Source organism: Mastigoproctus giganteus, chromosome 9 (assembly GCF_048544385.1).
Source record: "Mastigoproctus giganteus isolate SK-2022 chromosome 9, ASM4854438v1, whole genome shotgun sequence".
Taxonomy (NCBI): domain Eukaryota; kingdom Metazoa; phylum Arthropoda; class Arachnida; order Uropygi; family Thelyphonidae; genus Mastigoproctus; species Mastigoproctus giganteus.
The window spans coordinates 41,169,052-41,186,252 of NC_143583.1; the positions used below are offsets into that span (position 1 = coordinate 41,169,052).

At 37.1% G+C, this 17,201-nt stretch overlaps 1 protein-coding gene across 2 annotated transcripts in view; it reads left to right on the plus strand.

The window, feature by feature from the left end:
- LOC150080166 (uncharacterized) overlaps positions 1-17,201 on the plus strand; it is a 120,700-nt gene that overhangs the window by 12,667 nt on the left and 90,832 nt on the right. Inside the window, exons 2-3 of one of the 2 annotated variants that reach the window (XM_090380993.1) lie at positions 10,351-10,515; positions 12,701-12,954. In XM_090380993.1, coding sequence (XP_090237119.1) covers positions 12,708-12,954 — 247 coding nt within the window. In that variant the 5' untranslated portion in view covers positions 10,351-10,515; positions 12,701-12,707. The remainder of the gene's footprint in view (positions 1-10,350; positions 10,516-12,700; positions 12,955-17,201) is intronic. The other variant, XM_090380994.1, reaches the window with a different exon arrangement.

The following is a 17,201-nucleotide window of genomic DNA, read 5'->3' on the forward strand; positions in this document are numbered from 1 at the left end:
CCCTTTGTTCCATTTACTAATCTTGTTGCCCTTCTCTGTACCCGTTCCAGCAGCTCTACATCCTTCTTGAAATGAGGCCTCCAGACCTGTATACAGTACTCAAGATGTGGCCTAACCATTGCCTTATACAAGGGAATAATCACCTCCTTATCCCTGCTAGAAAAATTCCTGTATATCATTGACAAGACACCATGAGCTACTCTTGCAGCTCGTCTGCACTGCTCAGAGAACTTCATATCTGCCTGCACAATTACCCCCAGGTCCTTTTCATTCTCCACCACTGTCAGTGTAGTACCGCAGAGTTGATACGTTGCTCTGGGGTTACTGTTTCCCATATGTAGTACTTTACATTTGTCAATGTTAAAATTCATTTGCCACCTCTCAGCCCATCTGTTCAACCTTTCCAGATCCTGTTGCAGCAGCATAGCGTCAGTAGTGTCCTTAACGACCCTGCCAACCTTTGTATCATCAGCAAACTTGGACATTAAACTTGATATCCCATCATCAATATCATTCATAAACACCGAAAACAACAACGGACCCAACACTGAACCTTGAGGAACTCCACTAATAACATTAGTCCACGTTGAGCAGTGTCCATTGATTACCACTCTCTGTCTTCTGCCACTCAACCATCCCCTTATCCATAGCAGCAATTTGCCTCCAATGCCACACTGCTCCAATTTGTGCAGCAGTTTTCCATGTGCAACAGTATCAAAAGCCTTTCTAAGATCCAAATATATAATATCAAAGTTATTCCCTGCATCCAGTTCTTTTGTGACTACATCATAGTATCCAATCAAATTGGTCAGACAAGACCTGCCCTTAACAAAACCATGCTGCGTCTGAGCTATAACTGAATTCTTGTCTAGATGATCCTGCAGTGCTTCTTTAACCAGTGCCTCCATTAATTTACCTGGAACAGAAGTTAAACTAACAGGTCTATAATTACTTGTGTCAGCCTTTGATCCTCCTTTGTGAATTGGGGTTACATTTGCACATCTCCAGTCTATGGGTACCTCCCCTGAGTCCAAAGAAGCTCTCATAATTATGGCTAGGGGTTTGCATACTTCCTTTGCTGCCTCCTTTAATATAACTGGATAGATCCCATCCACCCCAGGTGCCTTTTTTATGTTTATCCTCAACAATCTCTCCTCCACTTTCCTCTCAGTTATTACAAAATCATCCAGCTCACTGCCAATGTTTACTTTACCTACATCATTCTCCTTCCTGAATAACTCCTCATGCGTGAATGTAGATGCAAAATACTCGTTTAGATTGTTAGCCACCTGAGCAGGATCCTCAACTGTTGAACCATCAATATCCAGTGGACCAATCTGATTCATCCCTTTCCTTCTCGAGTTCAAGTATGTAAAGAACTCCTTTCTGTTTTTCTTTGCATCCTTTGCCAAGGATTTTTCGTAGTCTGCCTTTGCCTGCCTAATCTCCTTTGTGACTTGGTTACAGACCAACTTATATCTATCATAGGCTTCCATGTCACCCATTAATTTGTATGTATCCCATGCATTTTTCTTCTCTGCCACATGTCTCATTAGTCCATCTGACAACCATTTAGGCCTAAAGCTTGAACAGTATTTCTTAGTTGGTATGTAAAGCCTGGTAGCCACCAAGATTAGTTCCTTGAATGCTTCCCATTTTGAGTTTGCTGTTTGTAACATCATCAGTTGGTCCCACTGTATAGAATTTAAATACTGTCTCAGACCATCATAGTCGCCTTTACGAAAACAAAAACCCTTCCCTTTACCTCTGATGGTAGTTACCTCCTTGAGTAAATCCCACTTCAACACACTGTGATCACTGCCACCTAGTGGTTCATTTATCTGCAGGTTCTTAATACATGAAGAATCACTATTGATAATCAGATCAAGAGTATTGCTCCCTCTTGTTGCCTCACGAACATGCTGATGTAGAAAACAATCATCCAATAAATCCACAAAAGCCTTGCTAGTGTGCGAGTGACCAACCCACAAATTCCAGTCAATATCTGGGAAATTAAAATCCCCCATTATAAGACTCTCTGATTTACTGGCCCACTCTATTTCCCTGTACAATATATTATTATACTCATCAGAGTCATTAGGCCTATAGCACACTCCTACTCTCAATTTTGATTTCCCTATGCTTATGTCACACCAAACTGACTCGACACTGCCCTGTCCATCGATGTCAACTGGCTTCACTTCCTTTGACTTTATGTGTTTCTTAATTAATAGCATAACCCCTCCTCCCCTCCTGTCCTGTCTATCCTTTCTATATACATTGTATTCCCCAAATTCCAGTTCCGCATTACTTATATCTGTGTGACACCACGTCTCTGATATCCCAACAATATCTGCCTTTGATGTTTTGAGCAATACCTCAAATTCATCAAATTTATTTACCAAACTCCTAGCATTGGTGTACACGCAGGTATACATGCACCTGTTTCTATTCTTAGCTACCCTAACACAACCCATGTGTTTACTTGTAGCGCAATGACTACCAGCAGCTCCCTTCTCTGTACTCAAGATCACTAAAGATCAAAAGTGATCACAAAACAGTGTTGAGGTGCTATATCGAAGATGGAACAGCTGTTAATAATACGGATGGAAAATCAGATTCAGAAGCTAGTGTCCCCTGAGTTTGACCATTCAAGGAAAAGCAACAAAGTATTTATAAAGGTATTAAGGATTAATACGGCAAACCCCAACCGAAGTTCGTGGCAAGCAACTGGTGGTTTAATAGGTTTAAGCATCACGCTGGTTTCCACAACGTTAAAGTATACGGTGAAGTCGCCAGTGCCGATTCTGCAACTGCAGAAAAATTTTATGATTGGGAAAAAATTATTGATGAAGATGGCTGTTCAATGCAACAAATGGCAAGGTTTGAGAAGATGGATCCTGACAGCAAACGATTCTTAATAGTTAACGGGGGGGGGGGGTGAATGATATGCTTGCTACAAAGAAATCTATGATGAAAAGAAAAAGTCGCCATCCAGTCATCCGTTAATATGTTCTTATATAAGTTTGAGAGGCCGATCCCTTCTAAATCTCCACAGCCCTCAACCTCCGCAGCGGCGTTCTTATCAGCTGAAGCTGTTGATTGTGGCAACAATGCTCGAGAGGTAAAACTTACTGATGTTATGCCTGTCTCCTCTCTTTTTTTGTAATTTTATAATTTTGAAATTTTTTTTAAATTGCACACTTTTGTAATTTTTCCTGTGCACGAGATAAAAAATTTAATAAATACAGTAGACTCTCAGTTTTCAGTGATAAATGGTAAAAAAAATATTCGAAAATACAGTCAGTCCTCGTATAGCACGATAGTTGTGTTCCTAGAAACCCTCGTGCAATGCAAAATCGTGCAATATAAGCAACAAGCCCTATGGGAAAAATTAGGGTTAGGTGCCGACCACCCAAGATTGAACACACATTTGTAACCAAAACATTACCAAACACAATAAATAATCGTAATAAAATACTTAAGTATTATTACGTAATAAAATATTGCTAATGCTTTTGCTTCTATCGTAAGCAAACTTGTTTATTGTTTGATTTTCTATCCAAACAAATGACAGCTGTTCCATCTCTTCCAATTCTTTGTCTTAATCTAATGGATTTTAATTATACTTTGAGTTGTTCCTGCTATGAAAGTTGTTTTTATTTTCTCTGCGTTCTTTCTAATTCTCGGCGTTGCCTCATTTAGGCATGTAGCATGTGCAATATCACATGGTCTTTCATTTCGCTCAAAGCGTGTACCAATTTCATATTTTTTCTCTATCGACAGAGGCGGACTGGCCATAAGCCTTACCGGGGAAACTCCGGTGGCCCGGAGGCTGGTGTGATTTTGGCTATAAACCATAGTATGAGGCCACTATAAATTTTCCCGGGTAAGAATTTTTGACCCAGTCCTCCTGTTTATCGATATTGCTTTTCTTTATCTCTCTGAATCTGCAGTGTCTTCACCAGGACGCTTTCTTTTCACACCTTTTAAGTATTTTACTCATTTTTAGGGAATAAAGCACAATTACAAAACGAGGAGGCACGCTTGATATACATAAACAAAACTGTGCATGTGTAGCAACTGAAGAAACAACGCTAAAGGCAGAGATATACTATTAACACCTCACATTTTACTAAAGCACATTTCTAGGGGTTACTACCATAAAACAATGAAAACAATTTCCAATTGCGTTTCTGCTAGTGGAATCTGTTATAAACTGGTAGTAAACTTGATCTAATTGCATTTGCAATTATACTGATAGCTGGAATTGTGTTGGTTTTTACGTTATTATGGTGAAATGTGTTTGCCCTTCACTGATATAAGAAACATAAATACATTTTCAGAATCTTCTCTTCATTCCTATCGTGTTGCGTTCGGTTGGGGTGATTCTGCGTTCGACTGCCATTTCTTGTAAACACAACGGCGAATTGTGCATAAGTGAATTTGGTTCGTGTTATATAAGATATCGTTCCCCTATTTATAAATCGTGTATGATCGAATTCGTGTAATGTAAACACGTGTTATACGAGGACTGACTGTACAGTAAGTCCCCGACATACATAAGAGAAACGTTCCAGGCTTCTTACGTAAGTCGAGTTTCACGTAACTCGGGAATAATTAATAAAATATTGCTACTATATCCCTGATATGCTTGAATTACAAAAACCACATAATATCCGCAGAAGAATGAAGAAAAATAGTTATATTTTTTCAATTAAAAACTTTAAAAAACCGATATGTATTTCTTAGCATTAATTATTATTATAGTTGACCTTCATTGGTGCTGACTGCTTCTCGTATTCTGTCTTTCTCCTTTATTGTGTTCACCGTTGCCAATGACAAATCTGAATTCTGCATGATACTTGTTAATGTTTGGCCATTTTCATACATCCTTATTATTTTAATTTTCTGATCCAACTCGATCGCTTTCCTTTTCTTGATAGATTTACTAGTACCGCTGTCACTTATTGTCTTAGTCGGCACCGTGATAATGATCAAAATGAAATTTTCTGTGAAGAACTTCACAGGGTTAAGGCAAAAACTCACTGTTATCACGCCATGCGAGCTCACATTTTACTAAAGCACATTTCTGGAGGTCAACTGCCATAAAACAGTAAAAACAATTTGCATTTTCCAGGTTATTGGCCTTTTCTGTTAATGCATCTAATTATAAATGGGTAGTAAACTCGATCTTATTGCATTTGCAATAATACCGATAGCTGGAATTCTGTGGGTTTTTGCATTATTATGATGAAATGTGTGTGTCTCCTTCACTGATCTCTTCAGTTATATTAAAAAAAAAAAAAAAAAAAGAATATAAATAATGTGACATAAGTCCGAAGCTACGTAAGCCGGGGACTTACTGTATCGAAAAATGTTCAGCATCCTACGTAAAAATTATGGCAATAGATAAAAAATGAGAAAAACTTACCATGCACTACTCGCGTATCGAATACAATGCTGCCATTTATTTTTTACAATGTTGATTTTAGATCTAATAGCTTCCCTTTATTTTTTACAGTGTTGGGTATGGTTTGGTCATCAACATTATAGTGGTTCTTTAGATATTTAATAAATGCACTGTTTCCAAACTTTTGAATAATTTCAATACTACTCGCATATCCAATACGATGCTTCAGTTTATTTTTTATGATGTCAATTTTAAATATAATAGCGTCCCTTTATCTTTTACAGTGTTGTGTATGGTTTGATCATCAACATTATAGTGGTTCTTTAGATATTTAACAGATGAACCTTTTGAATAATTTCAACTTTTTGTTTAATTGAAAGCACAACTCTTGCGTTTGCCATCATTTTCATGATTTCTAAACAAAAAAAATAGTTACTATAAAAAAAAAAAATTCCGACATCCCTGACATACATAACAAAACAAAATTTGACTTTTTGCGGTGTGACAGAACACAACAATTGACGCGACGCATTGAAACAAACTAAACATTTGGCCTCTCTCTTTTTTTGAGCGATGGGTGTGATGACAGCGGGTGTTGCAAGATAATAGGTACACTAATCTCCCAATGATGACTTATAATGCCGCTTCTTGTCTGTTATTTACTTACAACTTGCAAAACGTGTTTATACCTATTCTATTTATTACTTTAATTTTATGATTTCGTTGCTGTTTTTTTTTTCTTCCTTAATTCGGTATCTTGAAGTGTCCCGGTTAATCTGATCCCGGTAAATCGAGAGTCTGCTGTAATTTTATTTACATGTTCGTCGAACGTTTCTTTTTTGATTCAATCAATTCAGCGAGCACAGTAGCAAGTGCTGCATGAGCATGGGAGAAATTCCGACTTACGTAGGGTTCCGCGGAACGCAACCCTTACGTAAATCAGGGAGTTCCTATATATATATATATATATATTTCTTTTTTTTTAAATTTTTTTGATGAAATCTGAAACACGAAAGGTAATAGAACTTATAGTACTTAGTTCCGTGCATGGGTTAAGGTTGAGAAGATAAAAGGAGATACTTTTTCATGTTAGACTTAAAATTCTGTAGCTTGTAATTTTTAGGAATATGTTTGAAAGGAGATTGTTCCAGAAAACAACAGTTGAAGAAATAAATGAGGAAGAAGAAAAGTTGGTTCTGTGAATTTGAAGTTAGCATTAGTAGTGGCATATGATGCAAGAAAGCAAGCTTATGCAGCATCAGACAAAAAAAATCCCATTTCATCTGTTCATTCACTTCAAAAGTTATTCTGCAGTTCTTCTTGAGTCTATTTAAGCTATCAACTTCCATGACAGATGGAAGTTTGTTACGGCAATCAACCACTCGCTGGCTAAAAGCAAATTTCTGCACATCTATTCTGTAACTGTCTTTCCTCAATTTGAATTTATGTTCTTTCAAGTGTATAATCTGAGCAAGAGGTCTATTGTTCCCACATCTGGGGTGGTGCCCCCAAAACCTCTCTCAGGCTTCTAGATTCCATTCAGAAGAGGGCAGTTAGGTTAATTAATGATTCATCTCTAACAGAGTCTTTCCACTCGCTTTCTACTTGTTTCTGCTGCATGCCTCTTCTACAGATACTTCCATGGGCACTGTTCTTCTGAATTGGCTTCTATAATTCCCGCTCTCTCTTTCAAAACAGTCCGAACACGTGCCGCCACCAGCCAACATCCATTTACTGTCCAACTTCAAACCCACAGAACCAACTTTTCATCTTCCTCATTTATTCATTCAACTGCCGTTTTCTGGAACAACCTTCCTTCATACATATTTCCTGAATATTACAATCTACAGAAGTTCAAGTCCAATGTCAACAAATATCTTCTTTCATCTTCTCATCCTCCAACCCAAGCACGGTACTATAGGTTCTAATACCTCTCGTGTTTGGGGTTCACATAAAAAAAAAAAAAAAAAAAAGAGGAAGAATCTCATCGGCATTGAGCTTGCTAAAGCCATTCAAAGCCTTAATCAGATCACTTCTCAGGTGACTAGTCTCTATATGCTGGAATTTGCAGAACTTGAGCCTTTCTTGGTAAGAGCACCCCAAGTTGGACTTTTTTTTTTTTTTTTTTATTAGTTAAAGCAGTCCCAGCCAACCAATGGCAACCCTGCTGTCAGTTACACATAATTTAGTAGTACCCTTATTTATTCCCTCTCCTGTTTGCCCAAGTACAGGGAAGGAAAAAACCTACCATGACCAAAAAAGATTGATATGAACAAACTGAAAATAATTAAATTACATAAAAAATAAATATATATGTAATTAATACAGACAAAGTCCAAACTTCATTGGAAAGAGCTACATCTGTTCACATACTGTTGGAAAACCAGCAGTGCCAGGATCTGCCGTGAATAGAAATTCCAGCACAAGCATCCCAAGTTGGACAGTTAAAGAATACTGACTGGTTGCAGCATATGTTCTGACTGGTTAGGGAGAGAAGGGGAATTATAGAAGCCAATTCAGAAGAACAGTGGCCATCTAAGTATCTATAGAAAAGCAGCAGAAACAGAATGAAATCTATAGAAAAGCAGCAGAAACAGAATGAAATCTATAGAAAAGCAGCAGAAAGTGTATGAGAGAGAGAGAGAGAGAGAGTTTGTTTGTTATTTGGAGCATTAGCAACTAAGGCCATATTGCTCCAGGGATATGCGGTGGTCATTCCCTGACCTTTCTGCGTCCTCTGTATTTGGTGGGCATGGGCTCGAACCCCAGTCTAATCATGAAGCGTGTGCTATGCACTTCTGCTCCTGCCTGCCTGGTTACGGAGGCACCTGAGAGAGAGAGAGAGAGAGAGAGAGAGAGAGAGAGAGAGAGAGAGGCATTGTTAGAGATGGGTCTTAATTAACCCTGCTCTCTTTTGAATCACGTCTAAAAGCCTGAGGTTTTGTGGACACCCCTCCAGATGTCGGAAGAATATTGAATAGTAGGGCAGATTTAAAATTTGTACAGCATGAGCAGCTGTTTAGAAGAAAAGTAATTCTGAGAGCAAAATGGAAAACTCAGTTTTTTAGATGCAGAGAAGAAATATTTGTGACATACTTATTCCAAGAGAGATTAGAAGTCAGGGTAAACCAAATAGATATATGTTATCTTGTCTAGAAATCTGGGTGTTGTCAAAGATAACATAGGAGCCGAAGAATCCTTCTACAAGATATCAGACAGGACTGAATTTTAGAAGTATTGCAATTAACAAAGTTATCTTTGCTTCAGTGACGACTTACCTAGAGATCAGCATTTAAGGAATTATATCCATTTATTTGTCAGTGTTTCTCAAAATGGATCGTGGAATGCAATGTGCTGTCATCAGCAAAACTGTGGTTAGGATTTCAAGTCAATGGAAGTGGGACATTAAAATACAAGAGGAAAAGAGTGGAAGAAAGAGATGAACATTAGCATTAGTGGAGAAGTTAACAGACAGAGAGCTATCTACTATTACGTGCAGAGAATGGTCAGAGAGAAACCAGATACCCAGTTACAAGAAATAGTAGGTAAACCATATGATGGAAGCTTATTTAGAAGACCTTTGTGCCAAATGTGAATTAAAAGTCTTTGAAATGTCAAGAGTAATTGCTTGACATTTCAAACACCAAACGTTTTCATTGAATTTATCTATAGATGGGTAACATATGCCAGTATATTGAAAGTGATAGAATCGATACTGCCAATCACCGATCAGATGGAAAGTTTCTAGATAGTTTAGAAGTTGGTAGTTAATGGATTTCTCTATTATTTTAGAAAGAGTAGAAGTAAGTGCAATGGGCCAATAATTGGATGGAAGAGATTTGTCACCCTTTTTAGAAACTGGCTAGATATGAGCAAATTTCCAAGCAGAAGGAAAACCACTGGAATAAGAGTGTAAAAGGGCAACACAGAACATGAGTAAGCTTAGCATAGTTTTTGAAAACAATTCGAGAAATGCAATCAGGCCCTGGCTCTTTCTTGGCATCAAGCCTGTTCAAAATTATCTTTTTGGCTGAAAATCACATGAGGCATTGAATGAACTAGAAATGATAGGAGATTATATACCTAGATCATCGATACAAGAGTTAAGAAAAGTAGGATTCTAGCAGGTCAACTTTATCTTTACCTGAGATGGCATTAGAACCTTTATGGTTTAATAGAGGTGGAAATAGAGAGGGGCAGTAGTTGCAGCAAATAGCTTTTGCAAGAGACTGGAATGCTTGGCTGCTAGTTGGATAAGAAGCAAGTTTTATACTCTTAGCTTATTCAAAATCTAGTTTGGACTGCTTAATAACTACTTTACAATTTTTGTGAGCTTTGGTGTAGGCAGAAAATGAACCTGGAGATTTGGAAACAAGCCATTATGATATGCAACATTCTTCTCTTGAAGAGCCTTGGCACGTTTATTAGAAATCAAGGTAATAAATTAAATAAAGGATGAGTTTTTAAGGTGGAGTGTGGAATAAAGGATTTTGTCCTGACAAGAATAATAATTTATCTAAATTATTTAAATTTTGAAAAAAAATTAATTTTTAAAATTTGTCCAAATTCTGTTCTACACAATAAAATTCATCTGATATTATATGAATAACACTAATTAAAAGGCATTTCACATGGTTTTGTTGGCACTGTTCATATTTCACATTAATTCACCATGATTGGCAAATGAAATATCCTTCTTTCCATTGTTTTATTTATTTTAAATTCTTGTAAAATATCTAAATTGACCTGAGTAATTTATTTTATCAAATGGCTTCCTAACAGCCAATTCATATTAGTGTCAATACCATTAGGGAATGCCTTTTCATCTTTATTTTTAACATTCCATCTTTTTTCTAGATGAAATTAAATGGTGATTTGATTTCATTTATATAGAAAAATAGAATAAGGAAAAAACTTTTATTTTCTTTTTCTCTTAGGTATAAACAAATGGAAAAAATTCTGTTCAGCTTTGGGTGAATGTGTGTGTGTGTGTGCGTGCACACCATAAATGAGACATAACTATAGAATCTCTACATAAAAAGTTTTAGGATCTTTAAAGGGAAAAGACGCTCTGAATTAAATAATTTTTGGCCAATACACATGTAAGATATTTCCATTCTTTCCTAAATAATAATAAATTGATTTTATATAAATATAAATTATGTATATAGTTATTATTTGCCATATGGTGCAAGGAAGCTCTCTTTTGCAAAATGAAATTTTTGCAAAAGAGAGCTTAAAAAATAATAAAAACTTATGTATTCCACTCTTAATGCCAGTGCTGATAGAGCTTGTCTTGTCTTAGGGGGAGCAACATTACTTTCTCAGAATTTGTGAAAATTATACTTTTCAGCTTATGCTACCTCATGATTTTAGATATACATGCAGAATAGCAACTACAAAAAGAAATTTAAGAGTATCTATAACAGCCCAGGAATTAACATCAATTTGAACAACAGAAGAATCACAATTTCCTTACTCCTAGCATACCCCACTCCTTCCTAGCTCTCAGGTCAGCATGTTTGGAAACATCCATAGCTGATTTGAAACTTAAACTGTAACTCTACATTTGAACAACATGTCACCACATAACACCATCATGCGACCAGGTAACAGGATAGCTGGAAGTAGGGATGGCATTGACTTCCAAGGGTGGGAAAGGGGAGGATCTAGAGATTGGTGAGGATTAGTGACAAAACTACCATACTTCCAAGTCTGCCCCATGTGGAGGGGTTGCAGAATTTGTCTTTTCACCTCTGAGGATTTCTGGACATCACCTCCCCCTCCCTGACACATTCAACCATTTCTTTTTCTAAGTTATATTAGAGTAACTAGTTAAATAATTGTTTAGAATTCTTACTTAAATTTGTAAGCTCCTAGAGCAGTCACCAATTGTTAATTTTTCCCTTTGTTAGCCTTTCAGAAATTTAAAATGAAAGTGTATGCTCCATGAGTAGTTACCTTTTATCCATTATTTCTTTAAATTATTTGGTATCATGCAGAGCAGTGTTTTCCATTTTAGGTTAAAATAAATTATTTCTACATTAATGTGTTAATGTTAATTGGATATAACCAGGCCTCAACAAATTTGTTCAGTATCTAATTGCCACTGCCAAAAAATAATTTTTTTAGTATGATGTATCCCCCAGAAAAAAGTTGGGGAGGGGAGATGGCATGCAAAAACAAAACTTCTAGAACAGCATTACACCGTAAACTCAAGTTACCTGATGAGATGAAAATACTGGTGTTTGCCTTATTTGTTAGCATTAAATTCATATAATGCCAACTTCCCAAGGCAGCTGACATTAGTCAACTTCATGTTTTTATATTGGACTGTCCATTTATAATTAAACTCTCTGAAAATTGAAAGCTTTTAAATTCTTTATATGATTAACTTTTCTCTCTGTTAAATTAATTATAAAATATATAACTAGTACCAGCATACTGAAGTAATGCAAATTGAAAAAGCACAGCTGATGTTAAATTATCGTGTCACTCCCTGAGTTACAAACACCCAACTCACAATGATTGTTTGTGTGAATAAAAATCAATAAGATATAAACAGTATAATGTTTGTATGAATGAACAACTCTCAACCATTTATTTTTTTACCTGATCAACTAAAAAATGACTGAGTTTGCTCATTGATTTTGAATTAGAAATTAATTACACAATGCTCTCCTGGTAATTGAGTTTTGTGCTATCTTAACAAAACTGTATGTGATTGATTGAGTTATTATTCCTTGTCACATTCCTTCAGCCAGTAAGAGCCATTACATAAAATAATGCTGTCAATAGTTTAACATCTGTACTGAGTTCACTGTACTATACTTTTTTTGAAAGTTGTGCCACCTTTGAAAGATACAGACCACAATGATTGTAAAACAAAGTACTGGCACTTCAACTTCTCAGCTGCTAGACCTACCTGTAAAATACCAATCACCAAACTGGATTTCTTAGTCTCCATGGCAACTGTGTTTGCAAACCCTTTGATATAACTAACATGATAATTTTTTAAGAAATTGCATGTCCCATTGTGCTGAAAACTGCTGAGATAGTACATAAAATTCATATCATAATCATATTAATATCTTACTTGTAAACAATCTGAAATTAAAACAGCATCAGTAATATTATATAGGCTACCTAAATACCAATCATAATCCATCACATTAAGACCACTTATTTAATATATCAAAAAATATATTCATTTAAAATACTTTTAATTAAAGATTCTAAGTATTTATCTCTTTTTTTTGTTCTTTTACACCCCTCTTCCCATTTTAGTTACCAAATGGCAGCTAGTGTGAGTGATACTGTTAGCACTTTTGTCACAAAAGCAGCAGTTAGTCTTCTTACAACTGAAATAGAAAGTAGTGATTTTAATGAAGCACTGAAGTCAGAAGAAGGGGTGGAGGAAACAGAAGCAATATTACAAAGTTTAGAAGGAAAGTATCTTATTGTGGATATAGGTGCAAATTTAACAAATAAGAAATATTCTCGAGATGTCGATGGTGTAGTGCAGCGTGCAAATGATGCAGGTAATTTTATGTTTTTATTTGCCATAAACTTGTTCATAAAGAAGTAATTTCACTGTATAGAAATGCTTTTCATTGGATATTGGCAACTAAGATCTTTTGCTTTATTCTTTGAATTTATTTCTGTAGTTCCTTAGGCATTAACTTAAACCAATCACATTTCAACTTAAACTGATTAAATTTGTGTAAGTTGAAATGTGATGATATGCATTTCTAACTTTAGGTTCATTTCTATGTTCTATACTGGTGGTCTGTAAAGTCTAGATAACTTGTATCAAACTTAAGCATTGATAAATACTGTACATATCTTTGTATTTCACCTTAAACCAGTTTTAATCTTATTAATTTATTTTATTTATATCTATTTTTCTTAAATCTATTTCTAACCACATCATGTTTCTTATCCTTATGTTTCAGACTACATTTTTGTGTTTCTTACTGAAATTACTCTAATTACCAATTATCAAACCTAAAGCATTACTGAATAAAAGCATGTTATCTTCACATTTCACCTTAAACCAAATCTAATCACACCCACTTGCAAACACACCAAATATTGTTAGAATACTATTAAATTTGGGGCAAATGCCTCTGGCCATGAGAGATATAGAACAATATTGTACAATAGAACAGCCTCATTTTTTCTTTAGAAAAAAAAGTTTGTCATTTTGTGAATCAATCTCATTTTGGCAGCATATCACAATGAGTTGCTCCAGCATTGCACCATTCAGAAGAAAAAGCACAGCCCCAAGTGTATTACTGTTTATTTGAATTGTATGCTATTATCCATATCACATTTTCTGGTGAGCCCCTATTTGTGGCCATGTTTCGTCCTTCTGAACCACATAAGATCACAGAAAGTGATGCAATGTGCTATCATCGGCAAAACTATGGATAGAATTTCCAGTCAAAGGAAGAAGATTACTGTATTAATATACAAGAGGAAAAGAGTGGAGGAAAGAACTGAACCTTGGGGGCCACCAGCATTAGTGGAGAAGTAAGAAGACAGAGAGCCATCTACCATCACTCTCAGTGAGCGATCAGAGAGAAAACTGGATAACCAATTACAAAAAACAGTTGGCAGACCACCATAAGATGGAAGCTTGTTTAGAAGACCTTTATGCCACACACAATCGAAAGCCTTTGAGATGTCAAGAGCAACTGCTTGTGTTTCACCGAACTTTTTCATTGAATTTGTCCATAAATGGGTAACATAAGCCAGAATATCACCAGTGGATCAACACTGATGGAATCCATACTGGCAATCGTTGACCAGACAGAAGGTTTCTAGGTAGTTTAAGAGTTGCCGGTTAATTGTTTTCTCCATTACTTTAGAAAGAGTAGAAGTAATTGCAATGGGACGATAATTGGATGCGAGGGATTTCTCACTGGCTAGATATGAGCTATATTTGTCTGGCTGGATAAGAGTAAATTTCCAAGCAGAAGAAAAAAACACCTTTGGAATAAGAAAGTGAAAAAAGGCAGCAAAGAACATGAGTAAGTTCAAGAGCACATGTTTTGAGAACAAGTGGAGAAATACCATCAGGAACTGGAGCTTTCTTAGCATCAACATTTGCCAAAATCCTTCTGACATCCTTTTCACAGAAGACCACAGTAGGCATTGAATGGAGCGTGTTAGGAATGGTGGGAGGTGTTTTACCACGATCATTAATATATGAGTTGGTAGAAAAATGAGATGCTAGCAGGTCAGCTTTATCCTTGGCTGAAGTGACAACAGAACCATCTGGTTTTGACAGAGTTCGGAGCAGAGATGGGCAAAAGTTGCGGCTAATAGCTTTGGCAAGAGACCAGAATGCTCGGCTACCATTAGGGCAAAAAGCAAGTTTTCTACTCATAACTTGTTCAAAATCTAGTTTGGACTGATTAATAACTGCTTTACAATTGTTGCGAGCTTGGTGTAGGCAGAAAATGAAACTGAAGAATTGGAAACAAGCCAATGATACGCAATGTTCTTCTCTTGAATAGCTTTAGCATATTTATTGGAAAACCAAGATTTAGATAAAGGATGAGATTTTAAAGTGGAGTGTGGAATGAAGGATTCCATTCCTATAAGAATAATTTCACTGACATGATCTGAACAAACGTTGACATCAAAAATTTTGAAACAGTAATCCGACCAAGGAAAAGAAGAAAAGAAATCGCGCAGGTCATCCCATTTTGCATCCTTGTAATGCCAATCAATACAAGGTTGGGAATAGCCATGAGATAAAGGCTCCATTGGAGAAGAGAATCACCAAGTTGTGATCTGAGGTGCCTAAAGGACCACTCACTTCGACCATGTACTTAGAAGGGTTGTTTGTGAGAAAAAGTTCAAGAGTGTTGGCTGTATGGTTAGGATTGTCCGATATTCTTGTAGGTAAATGAAAAATCTGTGCAAGGTCATTAGTAATTACAAAAACCTCAGCATCTCGACCAGCTGGGTCAGTGTGGCTAGAAAACGGAAGCCAGCTGGAGTTGTGAACATTAAAATCACCAAGGAAAATAACCTTGCTGTTAGGAAAGTTGGACTGGAGAAAGTCAAGTTTCAAAGAGAGGAAGTCAAGGAGCTCCAAGTGATTAGTGGAGTTGCCAGAATGGTAGAGACAATAGATGAATTTGACACAATGAGGTAGAGAGATTTTAAGCCAGAGAAAATCGAAAAGAGGAGATTCCAGATTACCAAGTCTCTGACAGGGAATATCAGAACAGACATATGCACAAGAACCACCTTTGAGGCAAAAGGAATCATACAGCGAATAATTTGAGCAACTGAGATGAGCAGTAGTTAGCATTAGTAGAGGCATATGATGCAAGAAAGCAAGCTTATGCAGCAGGTCCTTCAGGTTGTCACAGACATTTCTCTCAGATATGCCAGACAAGCTGTACTTGCTACCTGGGAGTCTAAAACACTGATGGAACTGATATTCGGGTGACACTCAAGTCAAGGGGACCCAATTTCGGCGGAGTCCGGACGGTCTGTGACAGCCAAATCCTCTGCTTGCACCTTCACGATGGTGGGACTGTTAGTAATCCTGGGTATAACCTCCTAGCACAAGTACATGGTGGGTGACCACCCAGGTGTGAACCAACGTAAGCAGGGGTCGAGGTGTGGCGCCCACACCACATGGAGGAACGCCGCCCCTCTATGTTACCAGGCAGTATTGGTGGTAGATGACTCTCATCAACCGGTGAAATACCACCACTTTGCTTATTGGAGGCTTGAAGTGGTGGAACCCATGTTTAGTCTCTAGAGCTAAGTTCCGGTCAACCCTTCCCTATCTCTTCCATCATGCAGTATGATTGATGACTTTTGAGGTTATGATGAAGGTTGTGGCGAGATCCAATATTCCTTACATTTCGTGGGTACAGCTCTAAAACAGTGTTCACAGGCTGGCCGCTAGTTAGTACACCGGACTGAACCTATTGGTAACTCTCTAGGAAGCTTCTGGATCAGCTAGTCTATAATCTTGCTACCTCTACTCTGCCAGATAGTGACTGGAGGGAGTCCGAGTAGTGTGTATGCGGGGAGCATTGTCGAGGCCACGTTATGTCAAGGATCTGGGTATATTCTTACCACATGTACGCCATATCCAAAAATTTCATTACTTCATACAGCATGTCCCACCTACTTTTTCTTACTATTGAATACACCATGAATTGTCAAACTAATAGAGCAAGCTTATCTGCGAAAAGATCTAAACCTCCCAAGGACTTCCTAATTCATTTCACATATATACGTGGTCTCAATTCTAATCTCAACGATGTCCATTTCCACTTGCAGTCTGCCAAACCCCATGTACTTTTTCTGACAGAATCTCAGTTATCGGTTGATTCATCTACTGCTCATCTCAGATGCCCAAATTATTCGCAGTATGATTCCTTTCGCCTCAAAGGTGGTACTTGTGCATATGTCCGTTCTGATATTCCCTGTCAGAGACTTGGAAATTTGGAATCTCCTCTCTTTGATCTTCTCTGGCTTAAAATCTCTCTACCTCATTGTGTCAAATTCATCTGTTGTCTCTACCGTTCTCCCAACTCCACTAATCACTTGAAGCTCTTTGACTTCCTCTCTTTGCAACTTGACTTTCTCCAGTCCAACTTTCCTAACAGTGAGGTAATTTTCCTTCGTGATTTTAATGTTCTCAACTCCAGTTGGCTTCCGTTTTCTAGTCACACCGACCCAGCAGGTCGAGATGCTGAGGCTTTTGCAATTACTAATGACCTAGCACAGATTGTTCATTTACCTACAA